The sequence below is a fragment of the Heloderma suspectum genome, chromosome 4, assembly GCF_057233095.1.
Source record: "Heloderma suspectum isolate Gila_16-S chromosome 4, 16-S_ref, whole genome shotgun sequence".
NCBI lineage: Eukaryota > Metazoa > Chordata > Lepidosauria > Squamata > Helodermatidae > Heloderma > Heloderma suspectum.
The window spans coordinates 109834794-109857523 of record NC_139461.1 but is presented as its reverse complement, the minus strand read 5'-3'; the positions used below and the strand labels follow the sequence as shown (position 1 = coordinate 109857523).

The 22730-nt window shown below is 42.9% G+C and overlaps 1 protein-coding gene across 3 annotated transcripts in view; it reads right to left on the bottom strand.

Moving 5' to 3' along the window:
* The window catches only part of LOC146347279 (uncharacterized), a 275533-nt gene that overhangs the window by 234061 nt on the left and 18742 nt on the right, over positions 1-22730 (bottom strand). For all 3 annotated transcript variants that reach the window (XM_084848123.1, XM_084848122.1, XM_084848121.1), the window contains exon 2: positions 15351-15413. In XM_084848123.1, the coding sequence (XP_084704249.1) occupies positions 15351-15362 (12 nt within the window). In that variant the 5' untranslated portion in view covers positions 15363-15413. The remainder of the gene's footprint in view (positions 1-15350; positions 15414-22730) is intronic.

The following is a 22730-nucleotide window of genomic DNA, read 5'->3' as shown; positions in this document are numbered from 1 at the left end:
TCTTCCATTGTTCCCCCCGCTCGTGTGGTGCCCCCCCCGACTCAAGGCAGGCAGTCTGCATCTCCTCCTCCCCCAAAACATCAGGGCAGCACTTTGAGTTGGGAGACCCCTTTGAGGACCCCAGCACTGCCATGTGCCGCCACTACAAGGTGTCTCTGGGCAGGGGGAAACAGCCAGGGCACTGCAGCCTGTTTCATTGTGTCCTCTTTGGTTTTAATTTTTGTGAACCGCCCAGAGAGCTTCAGCTATTGGGTGGTATAGAAATGAAATGAAATGAATAAATAAGTAATACAGCACCCGCAGCCTGCTCCTGCACTTAAGGGGCAGCACCAGTCGGTCTTGCTCGGGGAAGAGGCCCCCACATCCCAGCAGGCCAGCAGCAGGGCAAGCATGAGGCTGGTAGTGCTGCCAGAACTCCTGCAAGCTCTCTGTCTCTCACTCCAAGAGGCTTAGGCAGGCCACCATGGAGGAGATGGGGTGGAGGAAGTATGGGTCCATGGGGTAGAGGTTTCCAGCGTTCAAAACTCAGTGGCCCTTCTGGGATAGGCACCAACCACATTAAAAATTGAGTGGCCCTTCTGGACTAGGCACTGACCGCGTTCCTTCAGGATACATTTAAAATACTCATTTAGTGTGTGCTAGAAATAAGCAAAAGCAGATAAAAAAATAACCTTTTCCAGCCTGCCTGCCGGGTAATGTGTGTATTCAGCCACAGAGAGGCTGAGCCGGTGATTCTTCTGAATAAGGGTTGTTTTGCACTTCAAAGAAATCTGCAGCAGAGATGAGGGATAGTGACTTCTGCTTCAACACACTTTCCCTTCTGAGTAGGGATGTACGAAAGTTACTTACCTTTCCGCAGATTATGTTCATGGGGGGGGGAGGCGTTCTGTCCCTCCCCCCAGAATCCTCGACGGGGGGGAGGCGATCCGTTCCTCCCCCTTGGTATCCTCGACGGCCGGCTGTGCTCCGTGGCGGCTCCGCGGAGCAGCCGGCCAGGCCCAGGCCAGAGCCATCCGCAGCCAGATTTCCGGCCACGGAGGGCTCTGGGTAAAAACAAAACAAAAAACCGTGTACGCAAATGGCGGCGGCTACGGCCACCACCATTTGCGTTCCTTATTTTTCGCCATCTTAGTCTACGTAAATATTTACGTAGACTATGACGGCAAAAATAAAGGGGAACGCAAATAGCGTAGCGGGCGCTATTTGTGTCCCTTTTTGATTCGCCGTTTTAGCCTATGTAAATATTTACGTAGCCTATCACGTCTCTGTAAAAAAAAAAAATCCGACAAGACTGCAAATGGCGGCGGCAGCAGCTGGTCAGAAGACCAGCCGCCGCAGCTGCCGCTGCCCGAGCTGCCACCGCCCGGAACATCCGCCCCAGGTAAGTCTTGTCCCGGGGGGATCTGTGGGGGGGCGGGGGGGCAGGCCGTTCCACCACAGATTTCAGGGGTCCGAATGCACTGGCATTCGGTCTCACTGAGATCCATGGCGGAATTCTCTGACATCCCTACTTCTGAGTTTGGTCTGAGTTTCTGGGAATGTCAAATTCAACCTGCGCCTAGCACACAAGCTAGTGGGCCAAACTGCCTGGACTTTAGTGAGTGGGATGCCCTTGAGGGGGGCTGGGAGGGGCCCGGGTGTCACACACGTCCGTGGAAACAGGGAGAAGTTACGGATCTTTTCTTTGGGAGTTTTTGTGGAAAAAATCATATTTCACCAGCCCCTTGCACACAAGCCAATGGGCCAAAGTGCCTGGACTTTGGTGGGTGGGATGCTCTCTAAGGGGGCTGGGAGGGATCCAGGTTTCACATGCGTGCATGGAAACAGGGAGACATTACTGCTCTTTCCTTTGAGAATTTCTGTGTTAGAGATGTCAGAGAAATCCTCCACGGACCCCAATGAGGCTGGATTCTATTGAATCCGGGCCCCCAAAGTCCGTGGAAGATCAGATCTCCTACCTCCACCTCCCCGCGAAGTCCTCACTGGCCAGATCCTGCCTGCCGCCAGCTCCGAAGCCCCAGCGATACAGCCACCATTGCCATATCGCTGGCTGGACTGATGGACTGCGGACGCAAATGGCATCCGCTATGCCATTTGCATCCCTGCTCTTTGACATGATAGGCTATGTAAATCTTTATCTAGCCTATTGCATGAAAAAACAGGGACACAAATGGCATATTTGCGTCCCTGTTCCTTCACGCGATAGGCTATGTAAAGATTTACATAGCCTATCACGTCAAAGAGCAGGGATGCAAATGGTGTCCGCACTACATCAGTTCAGCCAGCGATACAGCAATGGCGGCCGTATCGCTGGGGCTTTGGAGCCGGTCAGTGGCTCCATGGAATTGCCGCAGAGTAGAGCCGGCCAGCCAGGATTCTGGGGGGGAGGGACGGATTGCGTTCCCCCCCCCCCCAGCGGACATCACAAAAGGGAACGGGGTGAGCATTTCATATACCCCTATTGTGGAAAACATCAGAATTTAACTCCATCTAGCACAAAAACCACTGGACCAAACTATCTGAAATTGTGCAGGTGGTGCCCTCTCCAGGGGCATTGAGAGGTGTCCAAATTCCATGCCCATATCATAAAAACTGAAAAAGTTATGACCATATGTGTTTTCGCATACAAGTCAATGTGAAAACACCAAAATTGCGTGATCCAGAACTCGCTTTGGATTCAGATCCAAATTGCATTGGAGGGGGTCCAGATCAGTCCGAGGCAGATAGGGGTTGCTTTGGTTGATCCGAAGCAGCATCTGAAGTGGATCAGGGGGTCCATGCACAGTCCTAGTTTTTCCCCATCATCTTTAGCCCATCTTTATATGAGATATTTAAAAATTAGTTAGAGTGCAATCTTATGTTCCCTAGACAGTGTCAATTTATGGTATCCAAGGCCAGAACCTGGGCTCCAACCTCGGAACCCAGAAATCATGTTCCTCGCCACCGCCCCCTCATAGCCAGTTCAGTTTTTCCTCGCCTCCATGCTCAGAAACGAAGCACAGAGATGGGAAAGGGGAGGTGGTCCTAGGGGTGGGGAGGAGAGGAGACTGTGGAAGCTGCTTTACGCAACTTCCTTTGTGCCACATGGCCTCTCCTGCTCCAGAGCTCCCAGGCTAGACAGGCAAAACCACCCATCTAGCCAAGTATGCAGGGTGACCAGAGCACAGATGTGAGGGCCGCCTCTGTGTTCTGGCCACCCTGCACTGAATATTCGGCAGCCTCTGACTTCAGAGGCTACCGACTATCAAGAAAGGGTTGCACTCTCTGTTAGTTATTTGTTACATTTCTGTACCACCCATTAGCCAAAGCTTTCTGGGCACTTCACAAACAAAAGCATAAAATACAATAACATAGTAAAATATAATATAAAAACCTTAAGTTTAAAACAGAACAAAATCAAAGTAAAAGCCAGGGTAAAAGCCAGCAGCATCCTTCTTAAGCAACCAAGCTAGGCCCTTTCAGGTGAGTGGGTTCTTATAAATATGGCACCTCACATGTATTATCTCCATTCTGTTGAATGCCTCTCATTGGGCCTTGTGGGGGGGGGTATTTATAAATATGGTGCTTTCTAGATATTATCTCCACTGACTTGAGCAGGTTCTTACTGGGTCAATGTATGCCTGGGTCAGGCTTGTGCAATACAGTATGCAACATGGTATTCTAGCTGATTTGGAACAAAATTAGGGGCAGTATCCAATGCTGCCACTGTGCTCCTGCTCATTCTGTTGTGCCAGCAGGACCTATTGTTCAACAGAAACCTAGCAGTTCCAAGCAACCCTGGAAATGAGTAGGAAGACCTCTTTCTAGATTGGGGGAGGTCAGTGGAGCTTCCTTTTGCCATCTCTGCTGACCTGCCCCATTCCAGAAACAAGTGTTTCTGTTCATTTCTGGTTGCTTTTTTAACCACTAGCTCCCAGTTTCACCAACAATGGGTCCCAATGATGCCCAGGCAGACTTGGATACTGTCCCAGGTCTCCCAGAAGCCATTCTACTGAATGAGGGGCATAGGGTTCCCACGAGGGATGGAGAGGGAATTAGTTCAGTTCGCACTTACGAACTTATCTAACTGCACTTTCGAACCAATACCTAAACTGAAACTCAGTTACTCTTCAAAATTTGCACTTCACCAAATTTTGCAGTGGAGTCCTTCAGTCAAAAACATGGTAGAAAAATGTGCATATTTGTGGAAATAATGTTTAAAATGCATTATATTAGTAAAATTACTTGCAAAAAATGTGTACATTGGGCAAATTGTATACAAAAATGCATGTGTTTGGAGCGATGCGCTGAAAAATGCATATGAATTTTCATGCTTTTTTTTTCATTCTCAACATTTGGGCTGAACTGAACTTGAGATTGGAAAATTCTCAAAGTTTATAACAAAGTGAATTTATGATTGAAAAGAATGAGAAACCAGGAGAAAACAAAACTGACAGATTCATCAATCCCTAGTTACCTCCCATGATAACTGATCTAGAATGTTCATATTTCATCTGAACACTCATTATGGAAAGAGTTTGCTTTCATAAGGAATAAAATTAATCCCAAAGGACAACAGTAACATTCACATTAATTTTGCATCCTTTTAATAGATTTTAATAGAATTGTACTTCACTTTAATAGATGCAAGTCTAAAGCACATCTCCTATCAACGCAGTGCAACTTACATCATGATCACCTCAAAGTTCATGACTTTGAGACTTTTTAGCTGATTCTAATAAAGACTGTGGCTCTGGGGTGTGGGACCAACAAGGTCACCTACAATTCTTACGTTAACCTCATGTCACTTCAGTGCATTTAAGGACACATTTGGGCAAAGGGGGAAAATGGGGAGAGGGGAGAATTTAATGAAACCCCAAATTTCAGAGAAATTGGATTCGATATTTTCCCAGGAAAATATTGCACTGGCTTAAAGAAAGAAAACAGGTATAGTAAGCCTCTTGGTGTCCTACTCCCTTGCTCCACTGAGGTGCTGAATGGATTATTTCCTAGGTTTAAAGGTAATAAGTTCATCTGCTGCATATCTATACACATACATCAAGGGCAGGCATCAGAGATTGTCACAGTCGGGCACTTGCCAAGGCCCATGCCTCAACAGGGGGCCCACTGCCAATCCAGTGGAGCCTCCTGGCCCTACTGTTCCTCTTCCTTGCTGTTGTTGCTTGCTTGTCTGATCTTTCAGAGTGAGCAATGATGGCAGCAAAGAGAAGGAGCAGCAGCTAATGCTTTCCTTGGCCCCTCATTCTCTGAGTAACTGTGCAGATTGGGAGGAAAAGGGCAAGCAAATGGGAAGGAGGTGGGCTTACTCAGGAAAGAGAGTCCACTGAGGGCATCTTGTCCAAGAGCACCCACCAGGTTCCCAGCTGACCCAGTGGAGACCTCTTTGGAAGAGGAGGATTTCAATCCCTCAGCGCATGTCACTCCCACAGAAGACCTGGGGCAACCTGAGGAGTCCTGTTGCAGGGATGCCTCACCTGAGGCCCCAAAAAAGCCCTTTCACCCTAGCCCTGCTGCAGTTCTTGAATCTTGACTCTCCTCCTTTGCCCCATGGCTCTGCAAAACACCAGCAGTGATGGACCAGGTGGGACACTCAGAGTCATCATCAGAGAACCTGCCTGGCCACCAAAAGACCCTTTCACCTAGGATTGACTCAGAAGGAAGGGTCTGTTCAGGAGCAAGAGTCTACTCAACAGGAGGAAGATCCAGCTGTAACTGTTGAATCAGGGTCAGCAAGTATATAAGCCCTCAGTTTTAACCCAGACCTTTGCTGAGTTAACAGCTCGCATTGAGCTCCTTTGTCAGGACAACTCCCAATCTGAAGCCAACACTGTACATCATCTCTTAACCAGCATTTCCCTCCATTCCCCATCCACAGTCCTTTTTATGTGACCCACATTGCAGCTCAAAAGTATCACCTCTGAAGCCTTATCATGAATTTCAGTGGGGTTACTCCAAAATAAAGGGTGTACTGTTTGTGGCCAACATTAAGTAAAAGAGTTTAACTCACACCATATTAAGGCTAATATGCTTTTCAGAGTGCTGCTTGTTTATGAATGCTAGATTGTGACAAAATGACATCCTATTCTTCCTTGAAATTGTCCACATGTATAAAGAACAATTACAATATTGATTATAATTGATCATTTCTAATTTTCTGTCTTTCCCTCAGTATGGGAGAGAGAAAGAGAGAGAGAGAAATAGGCATGAAAAGGATTATGCCATAGTTACGAACAATAAATCTGTCAAAATAATTAAACTATAATCCAAGCAAATTCTAATTTCAAGCGATAGTAAATTATTATAAAGGCAGGTTAAGACATTTACATATTCGTTATTCAATACCTATTTAATGTTCATTAAAGGAAATAAGGGGAAGAGAAAAATAGTTGGCTTTAATGAATTTTTTGAAAGGCTCCTCTTTTACTCATTTTTTAAAAAGTAGTTTGATATTTCCAAATGCTTTGAAGGTGTCATCAACTGCCTTATGGTATTTAGTGCCTTAAATAAGCTAAGGTTGCCAAATTTTATTCACATAGCTTTAAATCTCTGCTTAAAAAAATCAAAGGATTCAGAATACTGTTAATTTTTATATAAGTAACAGACTCTGTTTTGTGGCATTTCACAGTTATGATCTGTCATAATGAACCAATTCAAATGCAATTAACTAATACTGATACTTGACTCACATTCGTAATGTCTTACATATCATACTGAACATTAGCCCAGATTTACAACATGAGACTTTTAAATATCCTTGGCACTTCAAGTCCCTCCAAGGCAGAGAAGTTTTTCAATGGTGAAGCAACCTCTAAGGGCCAAACTAGATGTAAAACAGGAGACCCTTGAATAGATTCTCTCCGGGGGGGGGGGGGTAGAGTTAACTGCTGCCACTGGGAGATGGGATGGGAAAGTTCTGTGGTGGCCTTTCCTCCCACACAATTTTCCTAATGAAAATCCCCCCTCAGTTGCTATTTGTTTCACTGAGAGGGGTGGGTCATACAGGTATTATACAGGTCCATGTATGTTTTGTCACATGAGACAAATATCAGTGGGAGCAGGGAGGGTTATTGGGAAAGATGGATAAGAGCCAGTATAGTGTAGTGGTTAGAGTGTTGGACTGGGACTGGGGAAACCTAGGTTCTAGTCCCCATTCAGCTGTGAAGCCCACTTCGTGCCTTTGGGCCAGTCATTGTCTCTCAGCCTAACCTACCTCACGGGGTTGTTGTGAGGATAAAATGGAAAGGACAAAGATCGCGTTGCTATCCTTGGAGGAAAAGGTGGGATATTTATTTAACAAATAAATAAATGGCCTGGGGAAAAAGGTGAAGCCACCAAGAGCACCTTGGTCCTCTCTTGAATTCAGGGGCTTTGTGGCTTCTGTTCAGGGGTGCAGCTAGGTAATTTTAGACCCTGGACTTAATGCTCTTACAGATGGTGGTGGTGGTGGTGGGACTTTACTCTTGCGATATGAATTACTTCAGTTGGCAAGCACACAACAAACATTTCTCTTCCTCCCTCCTGCTGCCATTCCATGCTTTAAAATGGCTTCTTCATTCATGAGCTGCTAGAACAACATTGGTGTGCCAATCCTGATTTAAGAAAAGAAAACACTTAGCATGGCAGTTTTGCATTTAAAACTTACCTAAATCATGCCACCAGCATGACTGCAGGAATAAAATGGAGTTTGCTTCTGCTCTCTAGGTGTTCATTGGGTGGGCTGGGGAGTGGGGGGCTAGACTTTGACCCGAGGCACAGAACTAGATGCATCAGATTAACCATTGAACAGAACAATACAGGAGATCTTATTCACACATCTCCTTGAATATGGTCACAGTGCTGCCTGGCTGAGGCTGCAGTCCACTGCAGGGCAACTCAGGAATATATACCATTTGTTTTCCACAGGGCTTATTCCTGAGTGGGCATCCGTGGGAATACAGCCTCAGTAACATTCAATTTTAGGAGGTGACATCTCTCACAAATTGTATTACTTAAAAGGGAAGCTGAAAAGTATACTCCAGAAGATCTTGAAGAAGTTTAGAGGTTATCTGATGAGGGTGATGAACTTAGCCTGTAGAGACCTGGGTTCAAAGACCCACTCAGCCATGAAACTCAACGACAGGGCAATGCTAAGCATGTCTACTCAGAATTAAGCTCCATTTAGTTCAGTAGGACTTACTCCCAGATAGGTGTGTGTAGGATCACAGCCTGAATTCTTTGGGCCCATTCACTATCTCCCAGTCTTTTCTATCTATCTATTCACTATCTTTCAGTCTAACCTACCTCATAGGGTTGTTGGGATGATACATCTAGGAGGGGAGGAGAACCCTGTATTCTTTGGAGGCAAGGCAGGAGATATAGATATAGATATAGATATAAATATAGATATAGATATAGATATAGATACAGATACAGATACAGATACAGATATAGATATAGATATAGATATAGATATAGATAGATATAGATATAGATAAAATATCCCACATCACATCTACTTTGGCTCTATGTTTGCTTAGGCTGGATATCCTAAGCTGACACCAAGGTGGAATTCTTTAAAAGTTTCTACTGGACAATCTGAAAGATCATGTTGACACATAATAAGTAAATATATGACATCTATTAGGCTCAAGATATCTATCATCTATCTATCTATCATCTATCTATCTATTTTACAGCATTTGTTACCACTCCACACCTAAAACAGATTCTGGAGCCGTGAACATAAAAGGTAAAATAATAAAAAGACAAAAATAATTAAAACGCCATATTAAAATTGCTATTTAAAAAACAGAATACCAATAAACCATGGCTGGTCAGTTAAGGAACGCTTCCTGGAAAAGAGCTGTTTTCAGGAAGCTCCAGAAGCAGCACAGAGTTGGCGCCTGCCTGACCTTCAGGGGAGGGAGTTCCAAAGAAAGGGGGCCACCACACTGAAGGCTCTTTTCGTTGTGGACTCCAATTGGGCCACAGGTCTATGTGGAACCACCAGGAACTACCACCATTTAGGGCTTCAAATGTCAAAACTGGCATCATAGCAGAAGACAAAACCAGCCCAGTGCACATCCCAATGCATTGATCTAGTCTAGCGACGTACCCTTTTTAGGATCTGGCTCATTACATCATTCCAACCAATAAGATGCATTATTACTTGTGGTTATGAAGGTATAAATGACAGTTGTTAGGCCAGATCCTGATAAATCAAGAACTGCATGAGCTATACTCCGAAACTCAAAGGGATGATTAAAAGGTAAAGGTAAAGGTGTCCCCAGCCAGTCGTGTTTGACTCTAGTGGGTGGTGCTCATCTCTATTAAATGTCATTCTGTTGTTTTCTGCCCAGCGCTCCAGTCTATCAAGATGCTGTTCAAAATGCTGATCAAATTTGCAGATAACACAAAATTGGGCGGGATAGCTAATACTTTGGAAGACAGAAACAAAATTCAAAGTGATCTGGATAGACTGGTGCACTGGGCAGAAAACAGCAGAATGACATTTAATAGGGATAAATGCCAAGTTCTGCACCTAGGAAAAAGAAAACAAATGCACAGTTACAAGATGGGGGATACGTGGCTCAACAACACTACAAGTGAGAAGGATCTTGGAATTGTTGTCAATCACAAGCTAAATATGAGCCAACAATGTCATGTGGCTGCAAAAAAGGCAAATGCTCTTTTGGGCTGCACTAATAGAAGCATAGCTTCCAAATCCCGGGAAGTACTAGTTCCCCTCTACTCAGCACTGGTTAGGCCTCATCTGGAGTACTGTGTCCAGTTCTGGGCACCACACTTTAAGAAGGGTGCAGACAAACTGGAGAGGGTTCAGAGGAGGACAACAAAGATGATCAGGGGACTGGAAACAAAGCCCTATGAAGAGAGACTGAAAGAACTGGGCATGTTTAGCCTTGAGAAGAGGAGGGGAGATATGATAGTGCTCTTCAAGTACTTGAAAGGTTGTCACAGAGAGGAAGGCTAGGATCTTGATGGCCTTGTAGGACTCGATGGCCTTTTAGGCCCCTTCCAACCCTACTATTCTATGATCTCTTATCGATTATCCCAGAGTGCAGGACACAGAATAATGGGCTCAAGTTACAGGAAGCCAGATTCCGGCTGAACATCAGGAAAAACGTCCTGACTTTTAGAGCAATATGACTATGGAACCAATTATCTAGGGAGGTAGTGGGGTCTCCCACACTGGAGGTGTTCAAGATGAGGCTGGACAGCCATCTGTCAGGGATGCTCTGACTTGGATTCCTGCATTGAGCAGGAGGTTGGACTTGATGACCTTGTAGACCCCTTCCAACCCTACTATTCTATGATTCTATGATTCTATGATCACTTTGAATTTTGTTTCTGTCTTCCAGAGTATTAGCTCTCCCACCCAATTTTGTGTCATCTGCAAATTTGATCAGCATTCCCTGCACCTCCTCCTCCAAGTCATTAATAAAAATGTTGAAGAGCACTGGGTCTAGGACTGAGCCCTGCGGTATCCCACTCGTTACCTCTCCCCAGTTTAAGAAGGTCCCATAACTATTAGTTCCCACTGGTGTCATATGTACCAATAGTTATGATAATAGTATGATAATGGTATAACTGCTATGTGCAGATTCAGCCAATCTGAGCCTGAGATTGCCATGGTGGCGGGGAAACTGAGTTAGTCTTTTCAGAGATGTCGATTCAACTCCTAGCCAGATCTATGCCTGCTCATAGGGAGGGGTTGTACCTCAAGCCAATCAATACCAACCCAGGTTAGGGAGTTGTATTTTTGATCAGTGTGGGCAACATATGGTCCATGGGCTGCATGTGGCCCCCACTCCCCCCCCAGTGCAGACCCCAATGCCTCATATATATGAAAGGAAATGGTACTCTGAGAGCATTTAAAGGGACAAGTGTAACTTGCTTGCAAGGTTTTGCATGGTAAATTGTCCATGTGAGCGCTCCATAGCCACCACAGAGCACTAAAAGGGTAGAATTTAGCTTGATAGCAAGCTAAACATAACCTTTTTAGCACTCTTGAGCACTATGAAGCAGTTTGCCACCAAATTTTGGCAGCAAACCAGTAATTTTAAATATAGATAGATGATAGATAGATTTTCCCCTTCCAGTACAACTTGTGGGGGGGAGGGGGGATGGCCGCCATACCTCCTGCAGTTACCTACCCCTGTTTTCAATCATTGTCTGGATAATCTGAAAATATCTGCTTAGCGTGCCGCATTTTCTTTTCTCTTGTGCTTTGCCTGCGGAACATTGTGACCTGGATTAAGTGGATGTATTTACTAGAGTTGTGTCGAAAATTTTGTACCACATTTTTTCAACCATTCTCATTCAATTTGATAGAAGAGAAATTGTTTTTGAAAAGAAATTCATTGTGAAGACATTTCTGAGATATTCTCATGGGTTGGGGTTGGGTTTCTTGGGCTTACCTTACTTAGGAGGTGGCCGAGGAGTGAGAGCAAGTGTCCTATCTTTAATTGTACACTCATCTCTCTGGCAGCCTATAGCCTCCTCAGCTTCCTACACTTCAATTAAGGCCCAGTTTAAGGCACTATGGGGCAATTCCTCCCATGCAGCTTTTTCAGATCAGGATGTGCAGGCAGCCTGGGAGGGTAGATGTGATTAGGTAGGCTCAAAAACACCACAAAATACATTATAAAATATCTTGACTGTGGCAGAACAATGGAAGCCTATTTCGCGGGGGGACAAAACTTTCAGGAAACTGGATGACAGATTTTGGCAGAGCACCAGCTCCACCTCATCCCTGGAGTTAGACACAACACTGCCCCCACCTGCATTGCGGTGGATGCAAACTGGGGGCCAGCCTGTCAAGACAGTTGATATTATTGCGGCACGAAATCCCCCAAAACCCTTAGGAGAAAGAAAGAAAGAAAGAAAGAAAGAAAGAAAGAAAGAAAGAAAGAAAGAAAGAAGCTGTGCTACAAGCCCTACCAACAGGGAATGCTACCTGGGAGAAACTGCAGATAATTTCTTCTCTCCGCCCCCCCCCCGGAGAAATTCAGTGAAATTGTCTCCCAAATTTCTCTCCCCACAAGTAAGGTGGAGAATTTCAAGAGGCCATTTGCACACAGCCCAGTTATTTACATGGGTGGGAGGACAGAAGAAAAGAAAGATGATGTAATCATCAGAGGGCTTGGGCTTGATGGCATGCTGGCCCCTTCTAGTGATTTGATTCAACTGTTTTTAATATTATACTGCCTTATCCTGTCAGAAACCTGTGGTTGTTGCTGGGGGGGGGGGGCAATGTTCCCACACTTGGCCATTTCTCTGGGTCTCATAGGTTTGTCTCAGCTCTATGATGATATGATTTTCAAGTGAATAAAAAGAAAAAAGAAAAGAAATGTTACCTCTAATGATGATTTCCATTTTCTCCCCCTTAAATTAACAGTGCATATTTTAAAGGGGACACTATGACATCTTTTCCACTCACTGTGTGAAATCCTCATAGTCTAATGTGATGATGACATCATCATCATCAAGGACAGGCACATCTTTTTGAAGGGTGAGCCAATCTCTGTATAGTTTGAATGGTGAAAGAAACAACTAAATGTCTTTTTCTGTTGGGCGGGGGGTTGTCTTATGTCACTTAAATAACAGAAGGCTTTTGTAAATCAATTCTAGAACACAGTAATAATGTCTATGTGCAAACAGCCAGTATTGCAACAGCAGCAGCAGCAGTAGCAACAATAACAACAAAAAACCCTCATTTATAACCAGTGACAACTAAAACCTATGAAGTTTTTAAAAGAATGTGATTGTTGTCAGAAGGAATTGGGTACAACAAAGCCATGTTCAGTTCTGGTTCCACTCAAAGCCATGGCTCAGGGGTTCTGTGAAAGCTGCTGTGAGGCTGGTGGGCACAGACCAGCAAGAAAGTGAATTTTGCATACTGTACGGATCATCGCTCAGTTCAGGGCAGTCAGATTGAATCTGCAATCAACCCATTGTGCTTCATGAAACCGTCAGCCCACATTTGCGTCTTGCTGTTTTCTCCTGTCCTGCTGTAAACAAGCTGCGCTCTGAGCTGTCTTCCTACCCTTATCTGCTTGGCGAAGATCACACAGACAGACCTCATCAGCGGGCTTAGAGTTAAAGTTAAAGCTACCACTTCCAGACAGCAGTCCCTATGCAGGCTGGATGTCAAAAAGAAGAGGGCCTTTGGAATGACAGAGTTTTAGTTCCTTTTAGGAAATGCATACCTTAGATTTAGACACAGGCTGGCATGCTATGTCTCTTTCATGAAATTAAATTAGGTGTTCTTAAAATGAGCCACTGTTTCAAACATCCGCAAACTAGCTCAGCAAATTCATCCACCACATACCCCACTCCTACCTTGCCCTTGGGAGCTGGTCTGCATACAGCCAAAAGGGAGGTGGTAGAAATGTATTGTCAATCTGGTGGAATTCCAAGAACCTAATAATGCCTGAAATGCTCCAAGGAGTGTAATGATGGTAAACAGGAACAGGTATGTTGGCTTCTGTTTTCATTCATTTCAGCAAGAGCATTAGTCTTTATACATAAAACAGAGCCCTATTTCCAGAGCTCACCCTTCCTGGATAAATATGGATGGAATCTTATGCCACTATATATACATGAGCCAGCCCAGCTGAATGATTCTGTATTTCTACAGCATTTAATTCTTGAAATCTGCAGGTCCATCCCCATTAAGGCTTTCCATTATGCATGCAGAGCTGGAACCTCCCACCACCCCACCAATAGCTGTCATATTGCTCCATCTATTTAAGGAACAACAGCCAGAGTGAAACAGCTTGCAATTTGCACCTGTCTGCTTTTAAGGAGAGCAAACTATTTACTGCTAATGAGAATGACACTTGGCAGGGTCAAATGAAATTTTTGTCATTTTTGTTTTTGGTGGATGAATTGCTAGCACCATCAAATGTGAAAAATAAAAATCAATATCAGCTTCTTCTTTTTTAATGTTTCTGTGACAAAATCCTAAATATAAATTGATGGTCCCATTGATGGGATACAGAGGATACACAGAATATACTGATATACACAAGAGGACCTATGGAGGATCTGCAGAATATATTATGTATATTGGATTAACTTCATCTGTAAATTCTTGTATACAGTGTATTGTTAAATAATATCATAAAATTACATATCCAAATTGCTTCCCCATATCAACCTACTTCAAGTTATTGCTTTCAACTTATATCCTTAATGCAGGCAACATACCCCTGTTCGCCATTAGATATATGCCAAACATGGCTATGTATTGAGGCTAATTATAAATAATAAAACTATGTCACTGATCACTATGTTTTAGGGAAATTGACATTAAAAAGAGCTTCTAAAGAAACAGCAATAATTATTTTAACATATTTATTGCAGAACCATATACATTCTTTTTTATTTTTCCCATTTAAAAAATAAACATGCTTTTTGTTACCAAAAAAAAATAAAAATGCTGGTAACTGAACATGTAACTCCTTCTATTGTAATATTTCATATCATGGGGATCTTTAACCTATTATTGGCATTTTTGCTTTTAAAAATATCATTAAACTGCTAATATATCATTGGTGTAAAAGAAAATGTGAGTAACTAATGTGAACACTGAAAAGTGTGATTTAAAACAAACTGCGATCATTCTATTTTGATTCAACAAGCTGCCCATTTGTACTTCCTTTTTAAACAATAAGCAAGATGACGATGGGTTAAATGAAGTTGAGACTGTCACAAATGGGGGCCTTGGTAGTAATTAATGTAGTTTAATACGGTTGTTGGCACACATCTCACATGACAGATAATGTTCCAACATGTCATTGATAGGACCTTTCAGCGCAGCTTTAGGAGATCTACCAGGCACTGCTGAGGTTGGTTAGGTCAAAGGGTTGAACCATGTGTAATTCAGAACAGAGGAGGTCCCACGGTCACTCCACAAAAACAATTACACTACTTATTTCACTCTGTCCCTTGCCCGAAATTCACAAGCCTCACAGTTTCAGTGCAGTCAATCTCGTTCTGCCCCTGGGCTAGAAAACCACATGAAAATATGTGGTGCTGTGTTTATAAATCTAATCAAAAATAGAAACAGTAGACAGGCACAATGAGGTTCTAGTATAGATCCCTGGGAATACTCTAAATTCTTGAAGGCACTTTTGTTTAACTTCTATGGGCCCCCCTCTCTCTATTACTACTACATTGTCTACAACTCTCGTTAATCATCCACTTCAGTTCTCAGTAACAGAAAGGGGGGTGGGTGGAGTGCCTGCCTGCTTCTTCTCTGCCACTCTTACGAATAATATTATGAAGGAAAAAATATTATGGAGCAACATTATCTTAAATATCCCCTGGAAAAAGAAATCACTTACCTCCCTATCCATGCCTTTCACCTGCTCAGAGATGCACAAACAGAAACAAAGAAATGCTTCTGCCTACAACAGAAAGCAAAAAGCGTAGATAAATAAAGGACCATTTGGCTTGAACACATTTGACCTCATCCTAATTTAAGTTAAAGCAGTCTGGTTTGCAGTCTTGCAGATCATATTTCAGAAAGACCTTGACAAAGGTGCTGGCAGTGGTGGAGGGGGTTCCTTTCTTCTATGTGGTCCTAACAAAGCCAAAGCTGAGATGGTGTCATTGTTCCCGGGGGGAGACTCATCAGGAGAAAAACAGTTAAAGAAAAGTAAATGTTGGCACTATACAGAATACCGAAGAACGCATGGCAGCAGTACCGACAAGCACAGCAAGTGGCATCCAAATACATTACCGTTAGAAGATGAGTTTTCAGCACGCATTACATGCGCAGAGAATGTTCTGTAAACATGCAAGCCAGGATCCAAAGTGCCGCACAACTAGTCCTGCACACTTAAGGATGCTTTGGGCCGGGGCTGGCGTCAAGGGTAGGCATGGCACCTGACGTGGACCCACACCCCATCAGGGGCCCACTGACAACTGCCCCCCAGGACTTGCTCCTCCTCTTCACCATTGCAACCTGCTTGCTCACCTGCCTCTCACTCTGCTCCAGACAACGGTAGCGGTGAGAAGGAGGAGCAGTAGAAGTACTGTCTACTTGCTTGCTAGCTCTCTGCCTGCCAGGCAAGCAAATGGTAGTAATGATGAGAAATAGGATGGGGAGAAATAGCAGCCGGTGATAATAGTGGTGAGAAGGGAGACTCCCTGGGGCCATAGCTCAGTGTGATAGGGCATGTGCTTTGCATGCAGAAGGTCCCAAGTTCGATGCCCTGCTTCTCCAAGTAGGGCAAGGAAAGAAGCCTGCCTGAAACCCTTGAGCACCACTGCCAGTCAGTGTTGACAATACTGGGCTAGATGGACCAATGGCGTGACTCAGTATAAGGCAGCTTCCTGTGTTCCTATGTTCCTAGACTCAAGGAAGGAAGGGAACATTCAGGATGTTTTGGCCAAGGGCCCCTGGAGGCAGTGCTGCTTTGGATTTGCATTTCTTGAAAAGCTGCGCCTTGTCATGCTGCAGAGCAAAACGCTTTTGAAACTGAAGGGTTTTTTTTAACAGTGCATGCTTTGGCACGAGGAACAGCGTTATTTTGCTTTTCAAAGGGAACATGCACGCACAAATCCCTCAGATTTTGCCCAACCCCTTGGTTGGGTCTAAAGTCTCAATTTGGATCCTGGTAATGGAATCCCAGGTATCATGAGGCCTAGTCATAGCGTCTGTGGGTTGTGAATGCCTAGGATAAGAGTCAACACAGCCCAAACTGAACTGCTTTGGGTGTCGTGGTACTCTTCAAACTGCCTGCTACTGTTGGCCCCCATTTTGGTGATGAACCTAATGCACATGTGGGCTCATATACATAAAAATGGCCATCAAAGCCAAAGGCAGCAAAATAACCCTACTATCTTAACTCACTGAAGAAGTGTCCATCAACAAGAGAGTGCTGTTTACTGGTTCTTAGTAGGTACATCATGTCTCTCACTAAGGGATGGGTTTAGTTGACTACCAGCTGTGTTGATCTGAAAATACCTCCACATCAATCTTAGGCTTGGGGAATGCCATGTGAGCCTAAGATGGACTTGAATATATTGCAGGTCAATTAACAAGTTAGCAGATATGAAGCAAGGGACCATATAAGCCTGAGATTGCACACAATGATAAATTTTTTTAAAAAGAAAGAAAAAAGCATGCTTAAGCTGGCCATTTTTATTTTGAGGGGAAATTAACTTTGGGAACCCAGTCCAGAATGTGCTCCTGAATCAGATCAGAGTCCCGCACAGCATCCTGCTGAAAATCCACACCACCGTCTCACCCACTGCCATAGTCAAATGCCCAGTGACTTCACTGGTTTCAAAATTACACACACCAGCAGCCACCAATGTTATATGTACCTGTGAAATGTTCCCAGATGTATTCTTTTTTTACAGTTGTAAAAAAGGCTACATAGTGCAATTGTAACAAAGAGCAACCATCAGATATGTCATAGAATCTTTCAGAACATCTGAAAGTTCCAGGTCAAAGAAACCAGTTGCAATCCTGGATTTGGTACAGTACAGCTTCTTTGAAGTAGTATTTAAGAAATGGCACTCAAAGCATTCATACCCTTTTATTTTTATGGATCATCAGGAAAATAGTTTCAGCGGAATACAAGAGCATGCCATTGTGAAAATGCTTAATTTATTTCCTAAATACAGGAGAGGCATGATTGTCGATTGTAGACCTTCTTTGAATTGTTAGTCTTTTAATTATGGTTGGTGAGTGGGTTGTTACAGAAGTGATTCACCATGGACATGTTAATAGTCACAGGCCAAGCAAATACTCAGTCAGAATTTAAGTAGAATAATTCAGCATTTGAAACCAGAACATTATCTGCAATGTGCTCATGCTTGCATTCTCTCTCTCAGACAAATTACCAGTAGGTGACAAAACACATATAGATGGCATATCTTCCACTGCCAGCATTTCTCACAGTGATGGCCCAAGGTGTTTTGCTGCCTAACACAGAAATCAAATGATCCTACTCTCTCCATCCCACCCCCAGTTACGGCAAAACCCCTAAAAAAAACCTTGATGTACCATTAAGACACCAGTTCTTGCCTTAATCTTTCCTCGGCACAGTGGTACTGAATGAAACAGACCACTACACCCTCCTTCATGGCAGGGCTGGCTCAGATCTAGGAAGGAGTTCTCTGAGTTCAAGAAAAGCAGTGGCAAAGGGTGAGGGGACTGGAGGTGAAAGACAGAATCAACCATTTCCTTGTCATTAGTTGCAAAACTGTTGCAAAAAAAGGGAAACCTGTTTGTGCTGACCTTTACAGGTTTAAGTGACTTAGGACTAGTCTACCTGAAGGAGCACCATCTCCCAAATGTTCCTGCCAGATTGCTAAGACCATCTTCAGAGGTTCTTCACTGGGAGCTGCCACCCACAATAATATGATGGGTGGCTACCAAGGAAACAGCCTTTTCTATAGTGGCCCCCATGTGTGGCATGCCCTTCCCAGAGAGATCCACCTGGCGTCTTCACTGAATATGTCTAGACACCAGGTTAAGACCTTCTTCTTCCAGCAGGCACGTAATTTCTAACCTGGTGCTCTGTTTACTAAGCTGTCTAGTCAATGTTTTTAACACTGGTAATGTTTTAATATATTAATATTATGTTATTTTCATTGTTGTATTTAGTGTTTTCACTGTTATTTGGGATTTGTCTTTTATTTTTGTAAACTGCCCAGAGGACCTCTGCCAGTTGGGTAGTATATACATTTCATCAATAAATAAGTATTAGATGCAAAAATTGTATTTGTTATATTATGCTTACATCTCACTCTCCCTTTAGAAACTGCAGAGTGACTCACGTGCAACCCCAGTTTCTCCCACAGTAGCATTTATCATGTCTGCACCCATTTAAGCTTGAGACTGCTGCAGTGTCAGATGGTTCCAGACCATCACTTATCAACTCACATTTACCTATAAGCAGTTCAGACATTATTGTCCCTACTTCAATATAAATAAATATCCATCTATAACTTCTCAACCAAACTTCTTATACCCCACCTCCCACTTTTAACCTTTTTAAAATCAGTGCATCCTCCACCAAACTTCTATTTTGTTAGGAAATTACAAAAAAGGAAAGGAAGGAAGGAAGGAAGGAAGGAAGGAAGGAAGAAAGAAAGAAAGAAAGAAAGAAAGAAAGAAAGAAGCTACAGGGGAACCAATTGGGCTTTTGTCCCCTTAGGAATACTCCAGGGCCCTCCTAAATGTTCACATTTGATTTTTTTTTTTTTTTTATGAAATCATTAACTCTTTTACTTCTGGAGATAAAAAGAAAAGCATGCATTATTCTACCCAATTTCTCATTAAGAAATCCGACAATTAAATCATTTAAAATGTATTAGTGGCTAACTTTATTTATATTTTGGCTATTTTGCTGTGAAATCCCCTTTGACCTACTCACCACAGTCTACAGGCCTGAAGAAAAATAGTAATGGAAGCAGCTTCAGAACATAAAGAGCCAGTTCACATGATCACTGCAGACCACTGTGGCTTATTTAAGCCACGGTGGGTTGTGGCGCGGGTTGGCATGTGCCGTGTGACTTTTGCACATTCAAGCCATAACTGCAGCTTGTCATGTCATGTGAACCCAGCAAGGGTGGGGCCTGGAGCAAGACCTGGATATCTTAAGGACCATCTTCTTCACTGCATGCCCTTGTTGCTGCTTTCAGCGTCTGAGGCCTTGTGAATGAAATATGGCAGATATCCACCAACAGTTAAGACATTTCGACAGAGGCAACAGCTTTGTGGAATAGTCCTGTCAGGGCACTCTACCAGCACCTGATGCTTTTTCAAAAACCCTTTGGTTAATTTTTTCAGCTTATGATTGCTGACTAGTATTATTTTGTATTGTCAGTTGCTGTTTTTTTCCCCTAATGACAAGTAATTTTAGTATTGTGTTGTTTTGCTCTTCTTCTTCTTCTTCTTCTATAAAGTGGGATACACATCACTAAATAAGAATAAGTATAAATAGATGGCATTATCTTTATTATGGAATGCATGAAGGGGTCCATTTATGAGGCAAAATACATTTCTGACCCCCAGACAGTGTCATGGATCTAGGAATACAGACATTGGCTATCACTGCATGTTTCTTTTTTATTCAGTGGGAAATCTCCTTCCCCCGCCCACATTGAGACCAATCATTTCAGGAGGCTGCAGGGGGAAGGAGAGGGGAGGGGAAGGGGAAGACCCATTGTGTGAGTTGCCTTCTCCTCACACAACCTTGGATCTCATTCATGATCCTTTCTTACAACAACAATAGGTGAGTCAGAATTATTATGAGAGAACAAAGGCTGAAAGATTGGCTTGCCTAAAGCCACCTCATCAGTTCAGAAGATAGGAGATTCAAACCAGGATGTCTTCATTCATAGCTCAACCTCTCAGGGGTAGGAAACCTGGCACTGTCCAGATGTTTGGGCTACAACTCCCATCCGCCCCAGACAGCATGGCCAATGGTCACAGATTATGGGATTTGTGGTCCAAAAGATCTGGAGGGCCTACCCATCTTAACCACTACCAATTTGTTTAAAAGGAACATTTAAACTATGTGCTCCAGTAAAAAAAAATGCATGAAATGGGTAGACCAACACCATGCAAAGAATGAACAGAAGTAACACATCTACTGAAATTAAATGTTTGCTTGTCACTTGCTCTCTCTCTCTCTCTCTCTCTCTCAACAGTTCAGCCTTTGTGCTCAGCATTTCCAGAAGATGTACAATGCTCAGAGATCTAATTCATTTATCTGGATACAGTCTCAATCACACATGGATTTCACACATGGAATGAGCACAATGAAACAACTGCAATTGAAACTAAAAAAGGGAATTTACTGTATTTTCTACTGCTATATTAGCAGCACTGTGCAAAGAAACTTTTTTTTATTAAGTGTTTCTACTACACAGAGTTTTCATCCTTTTTCATCCTTACAGATCATTCTCAATGCAATTTAAAAGATGAGGAACCAACACTGAGAAATGGTGACTTGCCTAAGGCTACCAGTGATGCTACTGCATAACTGGAATGTGAAGTTAGGCCCACATCTAAGCCTGGAAAATATTATGGGTATAATCCAGAACTACTAAAATCAGTGGGGGGGAAAGGAACTGGTTCTTTTTTAATCTGATATGGATTTGCCATGCACATACAATGTTACATGATAGTCATGTATTTTCTTATGCATTAAATTAATAATACATAACAACAACAACAATAATTTAAAAATGACTCTGTATGGAACTCAAAAGAAAACAGGGCCTATCCAAATAGGCTAACAATCTAATATAATTATAATCATGTAATTAAGGCTGCAATGCTATACACATTTACCTGGGAGTAAGCCCCATTGAGCTCAATTGTGTTACTTCAGAGTAGTCACATATAAGACTGCACTGTAAGGTCCAAGTTCTAAGCACTTTTGGAAGTTCCATTTGAAATCCCTTTTTTCCAATTTACCAAAATAGTGTGAAAGATGAGGGCAACAATATGCTACTTCTCATCTAGATCACAAATCTGCTACACATTATATTAAAAATGAGCATGAGAGGTGTGCATGATTACATTCTGTACAAAACACTTATCCTTTTTTTATTCTCCTGTGAATTTTGTAATGACCTTTGTTTAAACAAATAAATATGTTGGTGATGAGGAAAAAAGAAAAGAAATCCTAGTAGAAGAAGCTTAATCATGAATCTTCAGTACTGGTCCCCTCCACGTATCTACCTCCAAATACAGCTACTGTTGGTAATAGATCAGTGAAGTCTGTCTGAAAGCAATGAGACAGAAATCATACCATATGAGCTGTCCCAGAAGGAATACCTCAAGTAGTTCATAACATACTCCACTTGCCTCTGGCATTGGCTCCTGGATTAGTGTCATATATGTGTCAGTATGAAACAACATAGACTATTTGTTTATACATTCTCATTACTCTCAGTTATTTTACTCTATATCCTAGTTGACATAGACTATATATATCAATACACTCATTGCAATGAGTTTGCATTTGGTTGCCACACACTGAATGGTGAGGAAAGAGGAACAGTGGGGGTCCTGCAGTCAGCACTGGGGAAGATGCTATGTGCCCCAAGAAAAGTGGGTTACATATGGCTATGTCCACATGGTCCTATGGCAGCTTTTGCACTGCACTAATTAGAACCATAAAAGGCATCTGGCAATTTCATACACAGTTACTGTTAGTCAAAAAAATCCACTTTACATTATAATGTTTAATTAATTGGGAAAATCTGGTTACATATAACTGAAACATCTTATATGGCAATTATTTCCATTCATTCTCACTGGAAGGAAACATAAAACATTACAGTCATCTGGGGCGTAATTGAAATTAGCCAAGTGCCTCCTGTGGGTAGCAGTGATTTGCTGGATTTTGTTTTCTCCATCCTGATAAGCTGCAACTGAAAAGACTGGGTCCTCCCCTTGAATCCCGGCTGAAATACAAGACAACGCATTGCTTATCCCTAAGCTCAAGGGCATAGTGATGCCTAACACTGGTGCACCTATATGAGGAACTCTCTTCTTCAGGATATCAAATACACCTTGCCCACCAAAGCAATATTATTAAAATATGGACACCCTCTCAAAATCCAACCCAACACTTTATCTGTAGAAAGATGCCAACATTGCTCTGATACGTTCTCTGAAGAACATTTCATTTGTATCCAATGTTAGTCCTACTTAGGGTGAGCCATTAAAATGAAGGGGACTTAAGTTA